This window comes from Gastrolobium bilobum, unplaced genomic scaffold (assembly GCF_033153095.1).
Source record: "Gastrolobium bilobum isolate Gb01-03AN ecotype WA unplaced genomic scaffold, APGP_CSIRO_Gbil_v1 utg11162, whole genome shotgun sequence".
Classification (NCBI taxonomy): domain Eukaryota; kingdom Viridiplantae; phylum Streptophyta; class Magnoliopsida; order Fabales; family Fabaceae; genus Gastrolobium; species Gastrolobium bilobum.
The window spans coordinates 146,956-163,578 of NW_026897605.1; the positions used below are offsets into that span (position 1 = coordinate 146,956).

A 16,623-nucleotide genomic window follows, 5' to 3' on the forward strand; every position below is an offset into this window, starting at 1 on the left:
TACAATAAGCTTGCAACAATTGAGAGAATTAAAAGAAAGAGAGAAAGAAATTGATAGGTAAACGAAAAGAAGGGTATTTGAAGAGAAAGTGACCTCATGGGTAAATGAAAAAAAAAAAAAAAAAGGGTTGGCGGGGCAAGCATGGCGGGCTGGCAAGTTGAAAAACTCAGCTTGTCCCGTCGGGCCGAACCCATTTTGTCACCTCTAATTATGATGAAGAATACGACCTAAGATAAACATATTTTTTTAATCATAATGTATTTACTAAGTATTTTTTGGTATATCATCTCAAATTACTTCTTCGAGACGAGTCGACCCCCCGATATCCTCTCACAGCTTCAAGTCTTTGAGTCGGTTCCCCGGTATCTCTATAAGCTTCAACTCTGAGTCGGTTATGAGACTAATATCAAGTCAGGCTTAGTCACAATTAAAGCTCTTCTCCTCTCTTCAAAGATATATTTGATGAGAATCGAACTCAAATTCTCACCTCATCTACTTAGCCTGTGTCGCCAACTAAGCGTAGCTATTAGGTATATTTACTAAGTTAAATCAATAGCACAAACACATAATAAGAATTAGGCATTGAAACTACTTTCGGATAGACAAACTAAAATAGTACAAATAAATGTATAGCTATAAGCAATTATCAGATTCAAGTGAAATTCAAAGTATAATATTGATTTTTTTTTTTTGGTAAAATTTGAATTTATGATATCATGCATTAAAAACTTTTATTTCCGTTTCTCTTTTATTTCCGTCATTAACATGGGCGATTTAACTGTTATTAAAAACTTTTGTTTTATTTTTTAAATTATTTCAAAAAATTAATACCTTTAAATTTTTCTATGTTAATTTTTTTTTTATCAAATATCATTTATTTATACTTTCAAATTTATTATTCTCAATTTTTGTTTATAGTTATAATATATTTATTATTCTCAGTTTTAACTTATCATTTTTTTAATTTTAAATTCAATTTTCTGAATTGATTATGCACATTTTCTTTATATTTTTAATTTTTTTTAGATGTGTAATTTATAATTTTTAATATATGAATTAAGTATAAACCTCTTATATATAATTTTAAATAATTTCTAAAAATACACTACATAATTCCTACATTTTGAATATATATATATATATATATATATATATATATATATATATATATATATATATATATATATATATATATATATATATATCTATAAAGGAGAGTTCAATGTTGGAAAGTTTTGCCAAGTGTCACTCTCTGGTCAATTCTACAAATTTTATTCACACTACATGGCATATACAAACTTTCTTTATTGGGTAAATTGGAAGAAAAAAATTCTTTTAAAAATCGAATTTTAAATTTTAAATCGAATAATTAAATGACCATTTGTGGTGGCAAACAAGACATTGAATGTCCCACTGCCCATTACATTGGTATCCAAAAAAAAAAATCAGCTGTTTTAATTGCTTTTTATGTTGGAATTGGTCATCTGATATACAAACTTTGTTTATTGGGTAAATTGGAAAAAAAAAATCTTTTAAAAATCAAATTTTAAATTTTAAATCGAATAATTAAATGACCATTTGTGGTGGCAGACAAGGCATTGAATGTCCCACTGCCCATCACATTGGAATCCAAAAAAAAATCAACTGTTTTAATTGCTTTTTATGTTGGAATTGGTCATCTGATCTAAAATTCAAAATTTGAAATGGTTTAAAATTTTGAATTTAAATATGGATGGCGGGAAATAAAATTTCTTTTAAAATCGAATTTTAATTTTTAAATCGAATAATTAAATGACTATTTGTGGTGGCAGACAAGGCATTGAACGTCCCAATGCCCATCACATTGGTATCCAAAAAGAAATCAACTGTTTTAATTGTTTTTAATGTTGGAATTGGTCATCTGATCTAAAATTCGAAATTTGAAATGGTTTAAAATTTTGAATTTAAATATGGATGGCGGGAAAAAAAATTTCTTTTAAAATCGAATTTTAATTTTTAAATCGAATAATTAAATGACTATTTGTGGTGGCAGACAAGGCATTGAATGTCCCAATGCCCATCACATTGGTATCCAAAAAGAAATCAGCTGTTTTAATTGCTTTTTATGTTGGAATTGGTCATCTGATCTAAAATTCGAAATTTGAAATGGTTTAAAATTTTGAATTTAAATATAGATGGTGGGAAAAGAATTACTTTTAAAAATTGAATTTTTATTTTTAAATCGAATAATTAAATGACCATTTGTGGTGGCAGACAAGGCATTGAATGTCCCACTGCCCATCACATTGGTATCCGAAAAGAAATCAGCTGTTTTAATTGCTTTTTATGTTGGAATTGGTCATCTGATCTAAAATTTGAAATTTGAAATCGTTTAAAATTTTGAATTTAAATATGGATGGTGGGAAAAAAAATTTCTTTTAAAAATCTAATTTTAATTTTTAAATCGAATAATTAAACGACCATTTGTGGTGGCAGACAAGGCATTGAATGTCCCACTGCCCATCACATTGGTATCCAAAAAGAAATCAGCTGTTTTAATTGCTTGTTATTTTGGAATTGGCCATCTGATCTAAAATTCGAAATTTGAAATAGTTTAGAATTTTGAATTTAAATATGGATGGTGGGAAAAAATTTCTTTTAAAAATCGAATTTTAATTTTTTAATCGAATAATTAAATGACCATTTGTGGTAGTAGACAAGGCATTGAATGTCCCACTGCCCATCACATTGGTATCCAAAAAGAAATCAGCTGTTTTAATTGCTTTTTGTGTTGGAATTGGTCATCTGATCTAAAATTCGAAATTTGACATTGTTTAAAATTTTGAATTTAAATATGGATTGTGGAAAAAGAATTACTTTTAAAAATCAAATTTTAATTTTTAAATCGAATAATTATATGACCATTTGTGTTGGCAGACAAGGCATTGAATGTCCCACTTCCCATCACATTGGTATCCAAAAAAATTAAAACAATGGAGTCGTCACCAATTTTATTTACTTTGGAAAAATTGGAAAACCTTTTATTGCAAACTGGTCTTTAAAATTATAAAAGGTTCGCGAGTCTAATTATGCTCAAGTTAGGGTGGAAACTTCAATGATTTACGATTCCAAAATTGAATTTACCCTTAGATATAAAGTGGTAATTAAAGGCAATTAATGGTTGTTTGTCATATTGCAATGCTACCTTAAGGCTTAAACTCCATGTCATAATTTTTTTTCTTACAATTCATCTTTTTTTAAATAGTTAGTCAAAAGTTTAATAATTTTTTGTTTTATTTTGAAACAATAATAAAAATTCAATTTTCTCAATTAGTTTTGTCTTACTCATTCTTCCATTTAATTTTTGAAAAAAAAAATTAAAAAAAATTCAAGATTCAATCATTGCATTTTTTTTTCTAAAATTTATTTACTTTTCATTTCCTTAAAAAAAAAAAACTAGCAATTAATTTTTACTTTTATAAATTCCGCTTCTTTCTATATCTCCCAATTATTTTAGAAGAAAAGCAAATACTCAAAAAATTAGGTAACTATTTTTTAAAAGAATATATTAAGGGTTCAAATTTTCACCATTCCATATACATAATTAGACTTTTGAACCTTGATTTACATTTGTAAAAGACCAATTTGTCAAATAATTATTTTCTAATTTTATCAAATCAAATAAAATTGATGGCAACTCTTATATTTTTGTTTTGAATTTTTTTTATCAATAAGAACCCATATGATGCGAACATTTGACGCTCTATTAAAAAAAATTAAAAGAATATAAACAAATGAATAGCACAAGTTTGACTTACGCAATTAATAAACTTTTTTTAATATGTTATGTTTACTTTTTCTTTCTATTTATAATTGAGTTATGTTTTATTCAAAATCTTTTAAGAGTTCTTTATTATTATTATTATTATTTTTTTAGTAGCTGTGGGAATTGAATTTAAAAAGTAAAAATACATTTTATAATGAAAAAAATTGTAAAATACCGGTATTGTAAAACTAAACGCTCCCGCTCCCACTCTATGTCTCTATCACTGAAATGTTCACCAAAATTAGAATATGACCGCAGGCTGAGCTTTTTTTAGAAGATTATAAGGAAGCATGTTTTAGGTTTAAACAAAAGTTTCAGTGATTTGTGAAACTATACAGAATCATGCTGAGAAAATAAACCGAATCATACGAATATCTTTTTTTTTTAATACAAATTATGTTTTATTTAAACCAAAACTTCAATGATTTACGATTCCAAAATTGAATTTACCTTTAGATATAAAGTGGTCTTAATTAAAGGCAATTAATGCTTGTCATATTGCAATGCTACCTTAAACTCCATGTGATTATTTTTTTCTTACAATTCATCTTTTTTAATTAGTCAAAAGTTTTAATAATTTTTGTCTTATTTTGAAACAATAATAAAAATTCAATTTTCTCAATTAGTTTTGTCTTACTTATTCTTCCATTCAATTTTTTTTAAAAAAAAATTCAAGATTCAATCATTGCATTTTTTTTTCTAAAATTTATTTACTATTCATTTCTTTAAAAAAAATAGCAATTAATTTTTAATTTTATAAATTCCACTTCTTTCTATATCTCCCACTTATTTCGGAAGAAAAGCAAATACTCATAAATTTAGGTAACTATTTTTTAAAGGAACATATTAAGGGTTCAAATTTTCACCATTCCATATACATAATTAGACTTTTCAACCTTGATTTACATTTTTGAAAGACCAATTTGTCAAATAAATTTTTTCTAATTTTATCAAGTCAAATAAAATTGATGGAAACTCTTATATTTTTATTTTGAATTTTTTTGATCATTACAACAGCTATCATCTCACAATTTCATAAAAAACCCATACGATGCCAACATTTGATGCTCTATTAAAAAAATTAAAAGAATATAAACAAATGAATAGCACAAGTTTGACTTACGCGATTAAAAAAAATTAAAAAAAAAATCAATTAGGCGTAAATACATGGCATGAGGGAAAAAAATAAAACAATCAAAAAAGATTCTCATACCATAGATAGAAAATTTGTTTGAAAGCTGCATCATAATTGGCAAATAATTTCACTTAACTAAATACATAATTAATGGACAACATAACAATATGGGCAGTATGATTAAATTAAAATATTAATAAAACTAATATCAAATCTCAACTACTAAATGTAACACTATCCATAACTAAGAATATTTCATATTAAGAGGGTACAAAAGCTCAAATTAGATGCACTTTGGAAAGATCATATGCTGTGATGTGTACAATCTGAGGAATAAGGGACAACATTATTGAGGAAGATTCCATGGAAAAAAACAAATGTAAAAGAATGTAAATTTCAAGAGGCACTGACTAGCTCAAGGGTAGGCATAGAGGTTCCTGCTAAGAAGGCTTTGAAAAGTGCAAGAGCAAGTTTTGGTTTATGCAAAGGAACTTCATGCCCTGCACCCCTTATAACCACAAACGTGAGTCCATCATATTCTTGGGTCCATCCTCCAACCTGTTTCACTTATATATCAATGCACTAAACTGAAGTAAACAATAAAAAGGGGAGAAAATAGAAAATTAACGAAGAGAAACCAAGTCATATGAAATAGAAGACAAAACAAAACTTATTTTAAAAATCACTTACTTCCCCATCATCATACCATGCATGCCAAGGGCTCAAAGGTGAAAGCTTGAGAGCATCTATGCTATAACGAGTAGATGTCGCAGGGATTACGGTATCTGTATTACCACTGACATAAGGGAACAAAATATATAAGTTTGGTGGCAAAGATTGTTTGAGGAGGGAATGAAAGGATACTTTACTTCAAGCAGATTGGGTTCCAAAAGGACTTAATGGGACATTGACAGTCTTTTCATTATAACCTTTTTGCTTTTAAACTAAAACATGTTTACTTAAGATCAAACCAAATCTGTCCCTTAAGTGTCAAAACTGAAAACCATCATGCAGGAAATGAATTTTGAAATGGAAATGGAGAAAAAAGTTGGAAAATCTTATGCTATGAAGTAACTAAAATTATAGTGGTTAAAATGTTTACTATAACTCAAGTGTTCACAAAATTTCCCACACTACTTCCTATATTAGCAAACTAACAAGAAACAAGACAGCTTTGAGCTAACACATTAATTACAACACCAGCTAAAGTAGCTAATACCATACAAGAAAAAAAAAATAATGGACATACAAACACATGAGGTGATTATATAACATTAAGGAGATCAACTGATCAGATGTCATGTAAGTACTTTGTTATGCTCAAGTGTCTGTTACTCTGATCAACTAAGGGACCTCAATCAAATACTAAAAATAAGAAGCAACATCAAGGATTTGATATGAGGGATAAATCTTAATTGCAGTATTTTCAGATCCTAAGTAATTAGCAAACTGTCTTAGTCAACAAAACACAGATAATTGCTGCAGATTACTTTGAAGTCCTTTCTAGCTAATATTTACTTGTATGCAAGTATGAAAGCATATGAACGAGTAAACACATATGTAATTATGTGTGATGTTAGGCGATGAGAGTAACCTGAACATCCATATCCTCAATCCGAAATGAATAAGTTCATGATAAATATTGAGCACTGTTCTCGGAGAATCCTTCCAGTTGTTATTTACGAGTTCACTGCAAAGAATGAGAATAAGATGGTTCTGATCTCTGTACATTTGGTAAAATGAATTAGTTGTAGGGGATCTAAAATTGTTAAGGAGTATTATAAAGGAAAGCACAGCAGCTGAGTGTTAAATGCATTTTATTTACTAATCAAACAGATTAGAATGATAAACCTCATTTATTTTGGTATTTGACCTTGTCTAGCAATGAATAAGGATGTATTCCCAATAACCACATTGAATTCCTAAGCAAAGTTGCACTTGTTTAATCTACAATACATATTGTGAACATAAATCTAAACTTTACAAGTGTTTCTCAAATGATCATCACCTGCAGGTCTCCCATGTAGCAGGCTTGTGATTTGGATCAACATGAAGTTTCTTTTGGACCTCAGGTAGATTGAAGTATACAGTGGAGTGACCCTCAGTGCAAGGATCATACTCTGAACCGAGTCTACCAACTCTCTGTTACATGACATAACGTGGCAATAAGGATCTGTATATAAACTTGTCACAAACCTTGTAGCATGGTATACATATAATCCCACATCCTTTGAAATATGACAACAATTTCTATTTTAGGGTTGTATTTGATGACTTTCGTATCCAAATACTCCAAAAACTAATGAACGTTTTATGATAACTCTCAGATTCCACAGACAAAAGATAGAGAGGAAGATTGATACGATAAATTAGCTTTTGAGTGGGAAACAAATATACACTCGGACTATGTATAGGCCATTTACAGCACTAATTTGTAATAAAGATGTAAACTAAGAAATTTATGGGGCTATTATAAGTATTACTCAAGATAACCATATTTTTTTCCTATTTACGAGTATCCAAGAAGAGTTGTAAAGTTTTATTAGCTGTGACCATTCTGTATCATATATGCATGTCAGAATGTGTACACAAACCACAGGCATTACATGTCCATTTAATAAATAAAAAAAATTCTACGACACGCCATGGACACAGCTCATTTAACTTTTTTTATAAAAAAGAAATACAGTTTCAGTCATTTTGAACTTTTAGGGAAGATAATGAGGAGTTTGGAGCTATATCCAAACCATTCTAGCAAGGTATCGCAATGTGGATGAGGAAGTTCGAAGGGATCCAATGTTGGCCAAAATTATTAATGACTTACATGAAAAAGGGTATTCCCAATATGACAATTCTAGCTTGGGTGAAGTTAATGGCAGCAAACTTCTAACACATGGATGAAGAGGGTCTACTTCGTAATGCAATCGAGTTTGCCGGAAGTGGTGTTAGAAAGGAGCAATGAGGATGGGAATATTGGCAAAAAGAGGAGCAAAGGGGTGGGAAATATTGTTGGCTACTTGGCTATGGTGGATCAAGGGCTGAATTTACCATGAATGGTTGAGGCCACTTGGGAAATGGACATGCAGACCATTAGCACTCAGATTCCATATTCCAACCTTGAGGACAAGGTTGAATATCAAGGGGATAACACTAACAGATAGGAGTTAGTTAAAATTGTTAGGTGGTTAAAGTTGTAGAAGTAGAAAATTAGCTTAAATAGATGGAGAGGGTAAAAGAGTGGGGATTCTGATTTGTTATCTTTTTTTCTTGAAACAAAACTTAATATAGTGATCTTAAATACTTTCATTTTGTGATGATGTCCACTTGAAATTATAAAAACTGACAAGATTCTTAAATCTTGATTTCTCTTGTTTGAGAAGTTTTGGCCAGTTGAGCCTAAAGAGAGCTATTTTGAAGGGAATGGTGGCTACGTGGAGTTTGTAATGCCAAATGATGTCAGGTAGTTTGCAACAGGGTTCACTAACAAAAATTTGGAGAGAGAAGAACTTAAAAAAATAATTATAAGATGATGTCTTACATCTGCTACAGAAATCAAATTTACAATCACAATGGTTGTATTAGTCATGAATCAAACACCTGTGATGTGAATTATAATAACCCTCACTAGTAATTGGGGATTTAATATTGAAGAATAATTAGAAGTAAAAGAAATAAAGTCACCCTTAGTGAAAAATGAGTTAAAATGACAGTTAAGGGATAAAAATGAGGGTAAACAAAGTTACCCGAAATGTGAGAGTAAAGTTAAAAATATGACTACAAAAATATTCTAGTCCATTAGGAAAAATTTGGTAATAAATGGAGGTGTGTAGATAGATAAACCTTTACCCAGTTAAAGTAACTTAAATTTTACACACGGTGAAATCCTTATTTCTCCTTCTTTCTGCGCGCTGTTTCCTTTCTTTTTCGTCTCTCTCACTGATGCTCGACGCTTCCATGGAGAAAGGGACCTAGGTTAGTTTTTTTTATTTCCTCTCATTTCCACTCAAATTCTCACCAAAAGCCATGATGCCATGCATGAATCTTTAAGGAAAAAGGCTAGTGAATCCATTCCACCACTCCATTTGGGCTGATTTGGCTTGTGGAGAGAGTTATTCATCAAACCCAATTCGTGACACTATTCATGCTTGTAGAAAAGTGGGGCTTTTGAGTGAGTAAAGCTTGAGGTTTGTTCTTTGGAGCTTGGAATAGCTACTATAGGTGAGAAACTTCTAATCCTATAGTTTTATTTTTGTGATTTATGTCTTGGAATTTATGAGCATGTTTTGAGTGAGATATAAATTAGTTTAAAATTTGAATTGATGATGGATTGTTGATGTGTTGGGTGTAGGAAGGTGGAATAAGCATGTGAACATGTATAAAATTGGAAAAAAATCCCATGGTGAGATGCCCTAGATTTCGGCCTTGATACGGTAATTAGGGGATGATGTACAAAATTTATTGTATGTATTGGGAAGGTTTAATATGTTGGAATAAGTGGAAATTTGGTGCATTAGTGAGAATGCCAAAGTGGGAAAAAATCCTATGTAGTATGCTCCTATGTTTCGACCTTGATGTATATTGGAGGAGTTTAATGTTTAAAATTTAATTAGACATTGTGGATATGTATATATATAAATATATACATGTGTGTGTAAGTTACTAAGTGAAGAAAGAATAAGTAAAAAGAAAAGAACCCTTTTGCCTATTCTCATTGTGGAATTCGACCTATAGGGTGGCTTAGGGATATATTTTGTACATTTTATTTTAAATAAAATGTGTTGTAATAAATTGTATAAAAGTGATGAGTTTTGAAGAAAAATAACATGATTTATGTTGAAAATTCCTAAGGGAATAGGTCATTAAATTAAAGAACACCAACGGTTATAAAGAGGTCTAGACTTGTGTATTGGCATAGGATTGGCAAAAACGCAAAGAAATGAAAAGAAGCGATAAAATGTATGCCTTATGTGAAAACTAGGCATGATGGCATTTTATTAATTGGTATTTGTGGATTCTTGCTCTAGGTGTACCTAGGGACTAAAAAGGAATCAGAATCTCTTGAAGATATATAAGTAACTTGTGCAACAAGTAAGGGTATTGGTAAAGCTTCAAGAGGTAAGCTCTATGTTTAAGGAGTCTTTTCCTGCTTGAGTGCTCCACCATGGTTAGTGAACTATGGTTGGACTGTATGACTGTGATTTAGATGCTTTGTATAGATGCATTCATATAGAGTTATTTGATAACATGATATGTTTTGCTCTGATATGACTTCTGTAATATGATTTCTGTAACAATCTCTGGCCATTGATTGTATAGTACCCAGATGTCTGCTTTGGGGTCCTCCCTCGGGACTGATGGTGTACGCCTCTGATATGTCTGGTTCCGCTTTGGGGTCCTCCCTCGGGAACACGTGCGTTGATTTCCGCTTGGGGTCCTCCCTTGGGAATGACGGCGCACATCTCTGATATGATATGGATATATGCTCTGTTCTGTTATGATATCTGTTATATGTTGTATTTGTATACTCTGTATCTGACTTTCATGCAGGAGTGAGCCAGGGGTATGGAGAATTCTCTATAAACCTGGAGCTTATTGAGATTTGTAATCTCACCCCTCGTTGGGGACATATTTTCAGGTGCCCAGATTCCCGGTGAGTCCTCACTAGGCAGGGACGCGACACGTGGCTGAGGCAGTTGACGGATTGGATTTTGAATGGCCGTAGGCTACTACTTTTTGGAAGTATATTTATGTCATTTTGTATTTCCGCCTTTGATGGATCATGACATTGATCCTTTATTTTGTATATGGCCTGTATATGTTTTGTACATGTATGTCAGTTTGATGCATGTACATTTGAGTATTCAGGAACGTTATATGATGATGTAGTATTCAGATAGGTTTACGTTTTGCTGGCATGTTGTTAGATATAGTGGCACGGAGCCATGTTATGCATGCGCCCATGTATGGGTATTTGATTATATTTGGATATCTGGTATTTCTGAATTGATATGTTGTATAAACTGTTTATCAGGAAATGCTTCTGAGTGGGATTGGAAAATCCCCAGTTGTCCGATTTATAGAGGAAACTCTGCCCGATTTTCGTTTACGCCGAGTAAGAATTAAGTTAGAAAAAGAAAAAGTTAGCTCATATTTTCGTAAGTTAAGTCTTCCGCTGTTTCTGTTTATATCAAGTGTATGTTAATTGAACCGGCTCGAGACGGGGATGTTACATGAATCCTCGTAACAATTAGCAATCTATAAATTTCTATAGTTCCAAATCTACTTATACCTCTTGTACATACAATATAACTGTACAAGCCTTGCATTAGAAAAACAACTCACATCAACCACATGTTATCCTAGATAGCAGCCACACATGAATAGGCATCATGAGAAAGGTGATTCCTTAATAGCAACCATTATCCATCTCAGACTAATGAAATCAAAGACAGCATCCTCATGAATCAAACCAAGGTCACTCATCATTTCCTTCTATTGTATTTGTTTCACCAGTTGAGCCTATACCCACTTTAGATATGGTAGAGTCATGTTCCTTATCAAAGATGGATGTTCAATGACAAATGCTTTGCACTCATCTTGATCGATACTACAAACTCCTTCTTTATCAGCATCACCAAAAACTCTACGGAAGAAGCTATAATCAGTACCAGAAAGAAGGGACACTATTTTCAATGGAGTTCTGAAAGCAACACTGTAAAATTTTGTGAACCTTATCCACAATGGTTTCAACAATATCATCTGCAAGTACCAGAAATGACTCGTGCAAAGGTGCAACTACTATCTCCTTCAACTGCATATAAACCATTAGTGTAAAGCAAGGAAAGTAAAACTTATATAGAAAAATATAATGATCGAGCATATACACGCGTAAGAAAGGAAGAACCAAAAACCCATATTAATAGCTAAAGTTATTCATGTGAGCTTATTTTAAATGTAGAAACAAGAACAGATTAACATTTAAATAACTAATACATATATTTCTCACAGATAGACTGCATAATAATTCAGTCTCCAAGAACCTGAACGAGATTAAGCAATTCTAAATTATCAAAAAAGGTCAGATTAACACACCCTGTCTGCGAACAGATTACTCATGTTCTTGTTCCTGAAGAGTGCCACATGAAATTCTTCCTGCATGTCCATATGATGATGTAAAAGGTTAATTATCTATTAGAGATTGCTGAATCAAACTGATAGTAATCTGAAACGACACCTCACCTCCCTGATAGACCATCTTTAAAAACTGAATTGCTCAACTTGATATACAGCTCATATAAGGCATCTTCTGCAAGACGTTTTGACATCCTCCTCCTTTCAACCTCATCAGCCAAGGCATTACGTAACTCCTCAATTTCAATATACCCACTTTGGTTCTGATCAAAAAATTGGAAGGCTTTGTGAAGGTGTTCATCATTGCCCATCTTTCACAGATGAATAGAAACGGCTAAAAACTCTCCATAATCTAGGTACCCATCTTTATCTAAATCACCCTGTAAAAGCAACCCCCGAAGATTAGAAGTAGAAGAGACAACTTTCAAGGCCATATATGTAAAACAATAAATTAACACAAACAGTAGAGTACATTCATGTAGAACTTTCTGTTAAAGTAAAAGAGGAAACAACACCAAGAGAATTAAGAATGTCTGCTTGTGACAATTTATTAGTTCAAACATTAATAATAAAGCCTGTTTGTGTTAGCATATATGAACTAATACACTAATACGAAGTAAAATAATCCAAGTTTGCAATTAGTTTGATATATTACAAAATCAACACTATGGAAAAACAATTATTTCTTTACATATCAATTGTGGAACAAACGAAGAAAGATTCAAGGTAAAGGGAAATACTCACAGCTTCCAAAATGAAGAAATGATGGTGATATTAATAATCGATCTATACAATTTTTTTATGAAAAAAAAACCCCAATAGAAGATTAGTGCCAATCTGGGGTACCTCCGGTGGTCAAACATGGACAGCCATAGCAGATAACCCTGAAGACACAATTAGAATCACAACTATCAGAATATGATGAAATCGATCTGCAACGGAATCAACAAAATCATATCGCAGGGAATCCCTAAAGTCAGTGTCAGTAACAAAACTTATAGATCATTTAGTTGCAGGGAATCTCTAATTTGACCTTGTCTAGCAATGAATGAGGAAGGTATTCCCAATAACCACATAGAATGCCGAAGCAAATTTGCTCTTGTTTAATTAAGCAAAGTTGCTCTTGTTTAATTTACAATACATACTGTGAACATATCTAAACCAAAAAAAAAAAACAATTAAAAAAATAGTTTGGGCGTGAATTAAAAAAAAAAAATCATGTATGAAATTGTGTTGCTGTCCATAATCCCTTATCCACTAGCACAAGCAGCAAGTAAAAGCAGAGGATTAAACACATTTTGAGGATTGTTTGTTCCAACTTCCAGGCTAGTTTGTTTTCATTTTAGCCTACCCTACCCCTCCCCACACCAGATTTTAAAACTTCTTTATAACAAAAAAAGAGAGTAATTGCCTCCATTCTCTTTCAGTCTGAATCATTCAGTAAAAACCGTATCGGATGGAAATATGTACAGATGTAAAACACAATCTAGTTATCAATTGTAACACCAAATGTAAAAGTCTATATTAATCCCAGGCATGAAAAACAAAGTTTAGTTACCAATGAGAAGGAAGTATATACATCAATCAAAGGACTAAACAACTTCATATATACAAGTAATCAAATGAGAAGGAAATATTACAAAACTCAAAGGACTAAACAACCTCATACTGTAATTTGAGCTACTAAAACAGTGATATCATCTTTCTTTCCACCCACGTGATTAAGTCCTTCCCTCTCAGAAGCATCTTGAAAAGGGGTTCGACTATCTTTGGACAAGGAAAAGAGTAGAGCAACATCTGCTATGTGCTCAGCCAAATCATCGACTCCCAATATTCCATCTGACCAGCTCAGAATATATTCAATAGTATCAATGTACAAATTGTCAAAAAGTCCATCACTTCCTAACACTAGGATATCCCCTGCCTCTACCGGAAACTTATACTCACGTGCAGAGTCAGGGCGGTCACTACTCTCACCGTTCCCCAACTGAAATGGCGCGTTGAAAGAGTGCTGTTGGAAGTCTGATTGAAACAAAAACCTATTATTTCTAAAGATCATCAAACCACTATCACCCACATTAACCCCATGCAACACCCCTTCCCTCAGAGTAACAATAGATGCTGTGGAGGAACCTTTAGCTTTGGTATTCAAGAAAGCATCGTTCAACACTTTTCTTGGATCAACAAAGCCTTTTTTTGATTGAAGATGAACAGCATTCACAGCCTGTGTCATGAGCTCTCTGGCATATTCACCGGAATCGATCCCTTTCTTGGCCCAACCACCGACCCCATCAGCCACACCCATGGTTCGCTGTTCCTCACAGATGAAGAATGCGTCTTCTCCCATTGGTTTCTTTGGGTTATCCTTTGGATAGTAGAATTTCCCAACAGCCATCTTCAACACCTTCAACCGTTTCTTTGGCTTTTCTCGATCACCAGCGTATTTATCACATTTATCCCGACAACGCTTCTTGATAATCATCTTGGAATTTCAAATTTCAAAGAAAAGAACAGATCGCGCAGAGATAGAAAGACAGAAAGAAAGAAATAAAAGACTCAACGGCTATAACAAGTGTTTGATTCGACCGAATTGAGTGTGGGTTGGGTTTGATAAAAGAAAAGAAATTTGATAAAAGAGATGACAGAAAGAAAAGATGTAGTTACTGCAAGAGAGAAATAAAGAAACGACAGAAAGAAAGATAAGAACAGATTGGCGCAGAGAAATAAAGAAAGAAAGAATTGAGTGTGGGTTGGGTTTGATAAAAGAGAGATGTAGTTTGTGTTTGATTCGAGTGACTGAGAGAGAGATAAGCAGCAAAAACACTCAAAGAAAAGAACAGATGGCAAAGAAATAAAGCAATGACAGAGATGTTGTGTGTGCGCGCTTGATAAAAGAGATCTGTATTAGGGTGGGTTCGGTTGTGTTATTATAAAGAACAAGGGTGTGTGTTTAAAGGATTCGACCGACTGAGAGAAGCAAAAGCACTCAAATAGCCAACTGACTCAATCAACTGCTATAATCTTTCTCCTCCACCGCTGGGTTCCCGCTCTATTTTTTTTGTCTTTTTAATACAGATTATGTTTTATTTAAAGCAAAATTTCAATGATTTACGATTCCAAAATTGAATTTACCCATAGATATAAAGTGGTAATTAAAGGCAATTAATGGTTGTTTGTCATATTGCAATGCTGCCTTAAACTCCTCCATGTCATAATTTTTTTTCTTACAATTCATCTTTTTTTAAATAATTAGTCAAAAGTTTAATATTTTTTGTTTTATTTTGAAACAATAATAAAAATTCAATTTTCTCAATTATTTTTGTCTTACTCATTCTTCCGGCCCTTGCACCCCTTATTAGATTAATTGAAAACAAATCAATTGGATTGATTGACCAAAATTAAGGAAATCAATTAATTAAAATAATTGGCTAAAATTGAAAAAACAAATCAATTAGATTGATTTATCAAAATTAAGGAAACCAATTAATTAAATCAATTATAAAATAAATTTAATCATAATTTTATAAAATGTTTGTATAAAAGAAATCTTAGTAATTAAAAGCATTATATAATCAATCCATTTTATGCACCTTATTCGATTATATAATCATAACATTTTTGTTCTTTTTTTTTGTTTGATTAACATTCTTTTGAAACGTAATCATCGTGTAATCACTTTATGTGATTTAATTATAATTTATAACATACAATTTTATTTTTTTGAATTTATGATTTAGTTATCTTGTAGTACTTTATTTCCTAATTTGAATTTATGATATCATGCATTAAAAACTTTTATTTCCGTTTCTCTTTTATTTCCGTCATTAACATGAGCGATTTAACTGTTAGTAAAAACTTTTGTTTTATTTCCAAAAAAAAAAACTTTTGTTTTATTTTTTAAATTATTTCAAAAAATTAATACCTTTAAATTTTTCTATGTTAATTTTTTTTTTATCAAATATCATTTATTTATACTTTCAAATTTATTATTCTCAATTTTCGTTTATAATTATAATATATTTATTATTCTCAGTTTTAACTTATCAGTTTTTTAATTTTAAATTCAATTTTCTGAATTGATTATGCACATTTTCTTTTCTTTTTTAATTTTTTTTTTTGATGTGTAATTTATAATTTTTACTATATGAATTAAGTATAAACCTCTTATATATAATTTTAAACAATTTCTAAAAATATACTACATAATTCATACATTTTAAATATATATATATATAAAAGAGAGTTCAATGTTGGAAAGTTTTGTCAAGTGCCACTCTCCGGTCAATTCTACAAATTGTATTCACACTACATGGCATATACAAACTTTCTTTATTAGGTAAATTGGAAAAAAAATTCTTTTAAAAATCGAATTTTAAATTTTAAATCGAATAATTAAATGACCATTTGTGGTGGCAGACAAGGCATTGAATGTCCCACTGCCCATCACATTGGTATCCAAAAAAAAATCAGCTGTTTTAATTGCTTTTTATGTTGGAACTCGTCGTCTGATCTAAAATTCAAAATTTGAAATGGCTTAAAATTTTGAATTTAA

The 16,623-nt window shown here is 31.3% G+C and overlaps 3 protein-coding genes and 1 long non-coding RNA gene across 4 annotated transcripts; 1 reads left to right on the forward strand and 3 right to left on the reverse strand.

The window, feature by feature from the left end:
* Positions 1–5,326: 5,326 nt before the first annotated feature.
* On the reverse strand, positions 5,327–7,639 carry LOC133308499 (serine carboxypeptidase II-2). Its single transcript, XM_061509126.1, has 5 exons — positions 7,628–7,639; positions 6,949–7,082; positions 6,535–6,630; positions 5,631–5,736; positions 5,327–5,498 (listed from the first exon to the last, which is right to left on the reverse strand). The coding sequence occupies exons 1-5, from the start codon at positions 7,637–7,639 to the stop codon at positions 5,337–5,339; spliced, it is 510 nt and encodes a 169-aa protein (XP_061365110.1). The 3' UTR covers positions 5,327–5,336.
* Positions 7,640–8,880: 1,241 nt separating this feature from the next.
* On the forward strand, positions 8,881–10,710 carry LOC133308491 (uncharacterized). Its single transcript, XR_009751173.1, has 3 exons — positions 8,881–9,158; positions 9,965–10,055; positions 10,576–10,710. It is a non-coding gene; the product is annotated as an uncharacterized LOC133308491 (long non-coding RNA).
* An 891-nt stretch (positions 10,711–11,601) lies between these two features.
* LOC133308501 (uncharacterized) lies at positions 11,602–12,382 on the reverse strand. The gene is made up of 3 exons (XM_061509127.1): positions 12,180–12,382; positions 11,947–11,980; positions 11,602–11,751 (listed from the first exon to the last, which is right to left on the reverse strand). Exons 1-3 carry the CDS (start codon positions 12,380–12,382, stop codon positions 11,602–11,604), a joined length of 387 nt encoding a protein of 128 aa, XP_061365111.1.
* Positions 12,383–12,385: 3 nt separating this feature from the next.
* On the reverse strand, positions 12,386–14,553 carry LOC133308502 (probable protein phosphatase 2C 80). The gene is made up of 2 exons (XM_061509128.1): positions 13,741–14,553; positions 12,386–12,451 (listed from the first exon to the last, which is right to left on the reverse strand). The coding sequence occupies exons 1-2, from the start codon at positions 14,551–14,553 to the stop codon at positions 12,386–12,388; spliced, it is 879 nt and encodes a 292-aa protein (XP_061365112.1).
* Positions 14,554–16,623: the final 2,070 nt, after the last annotated feature.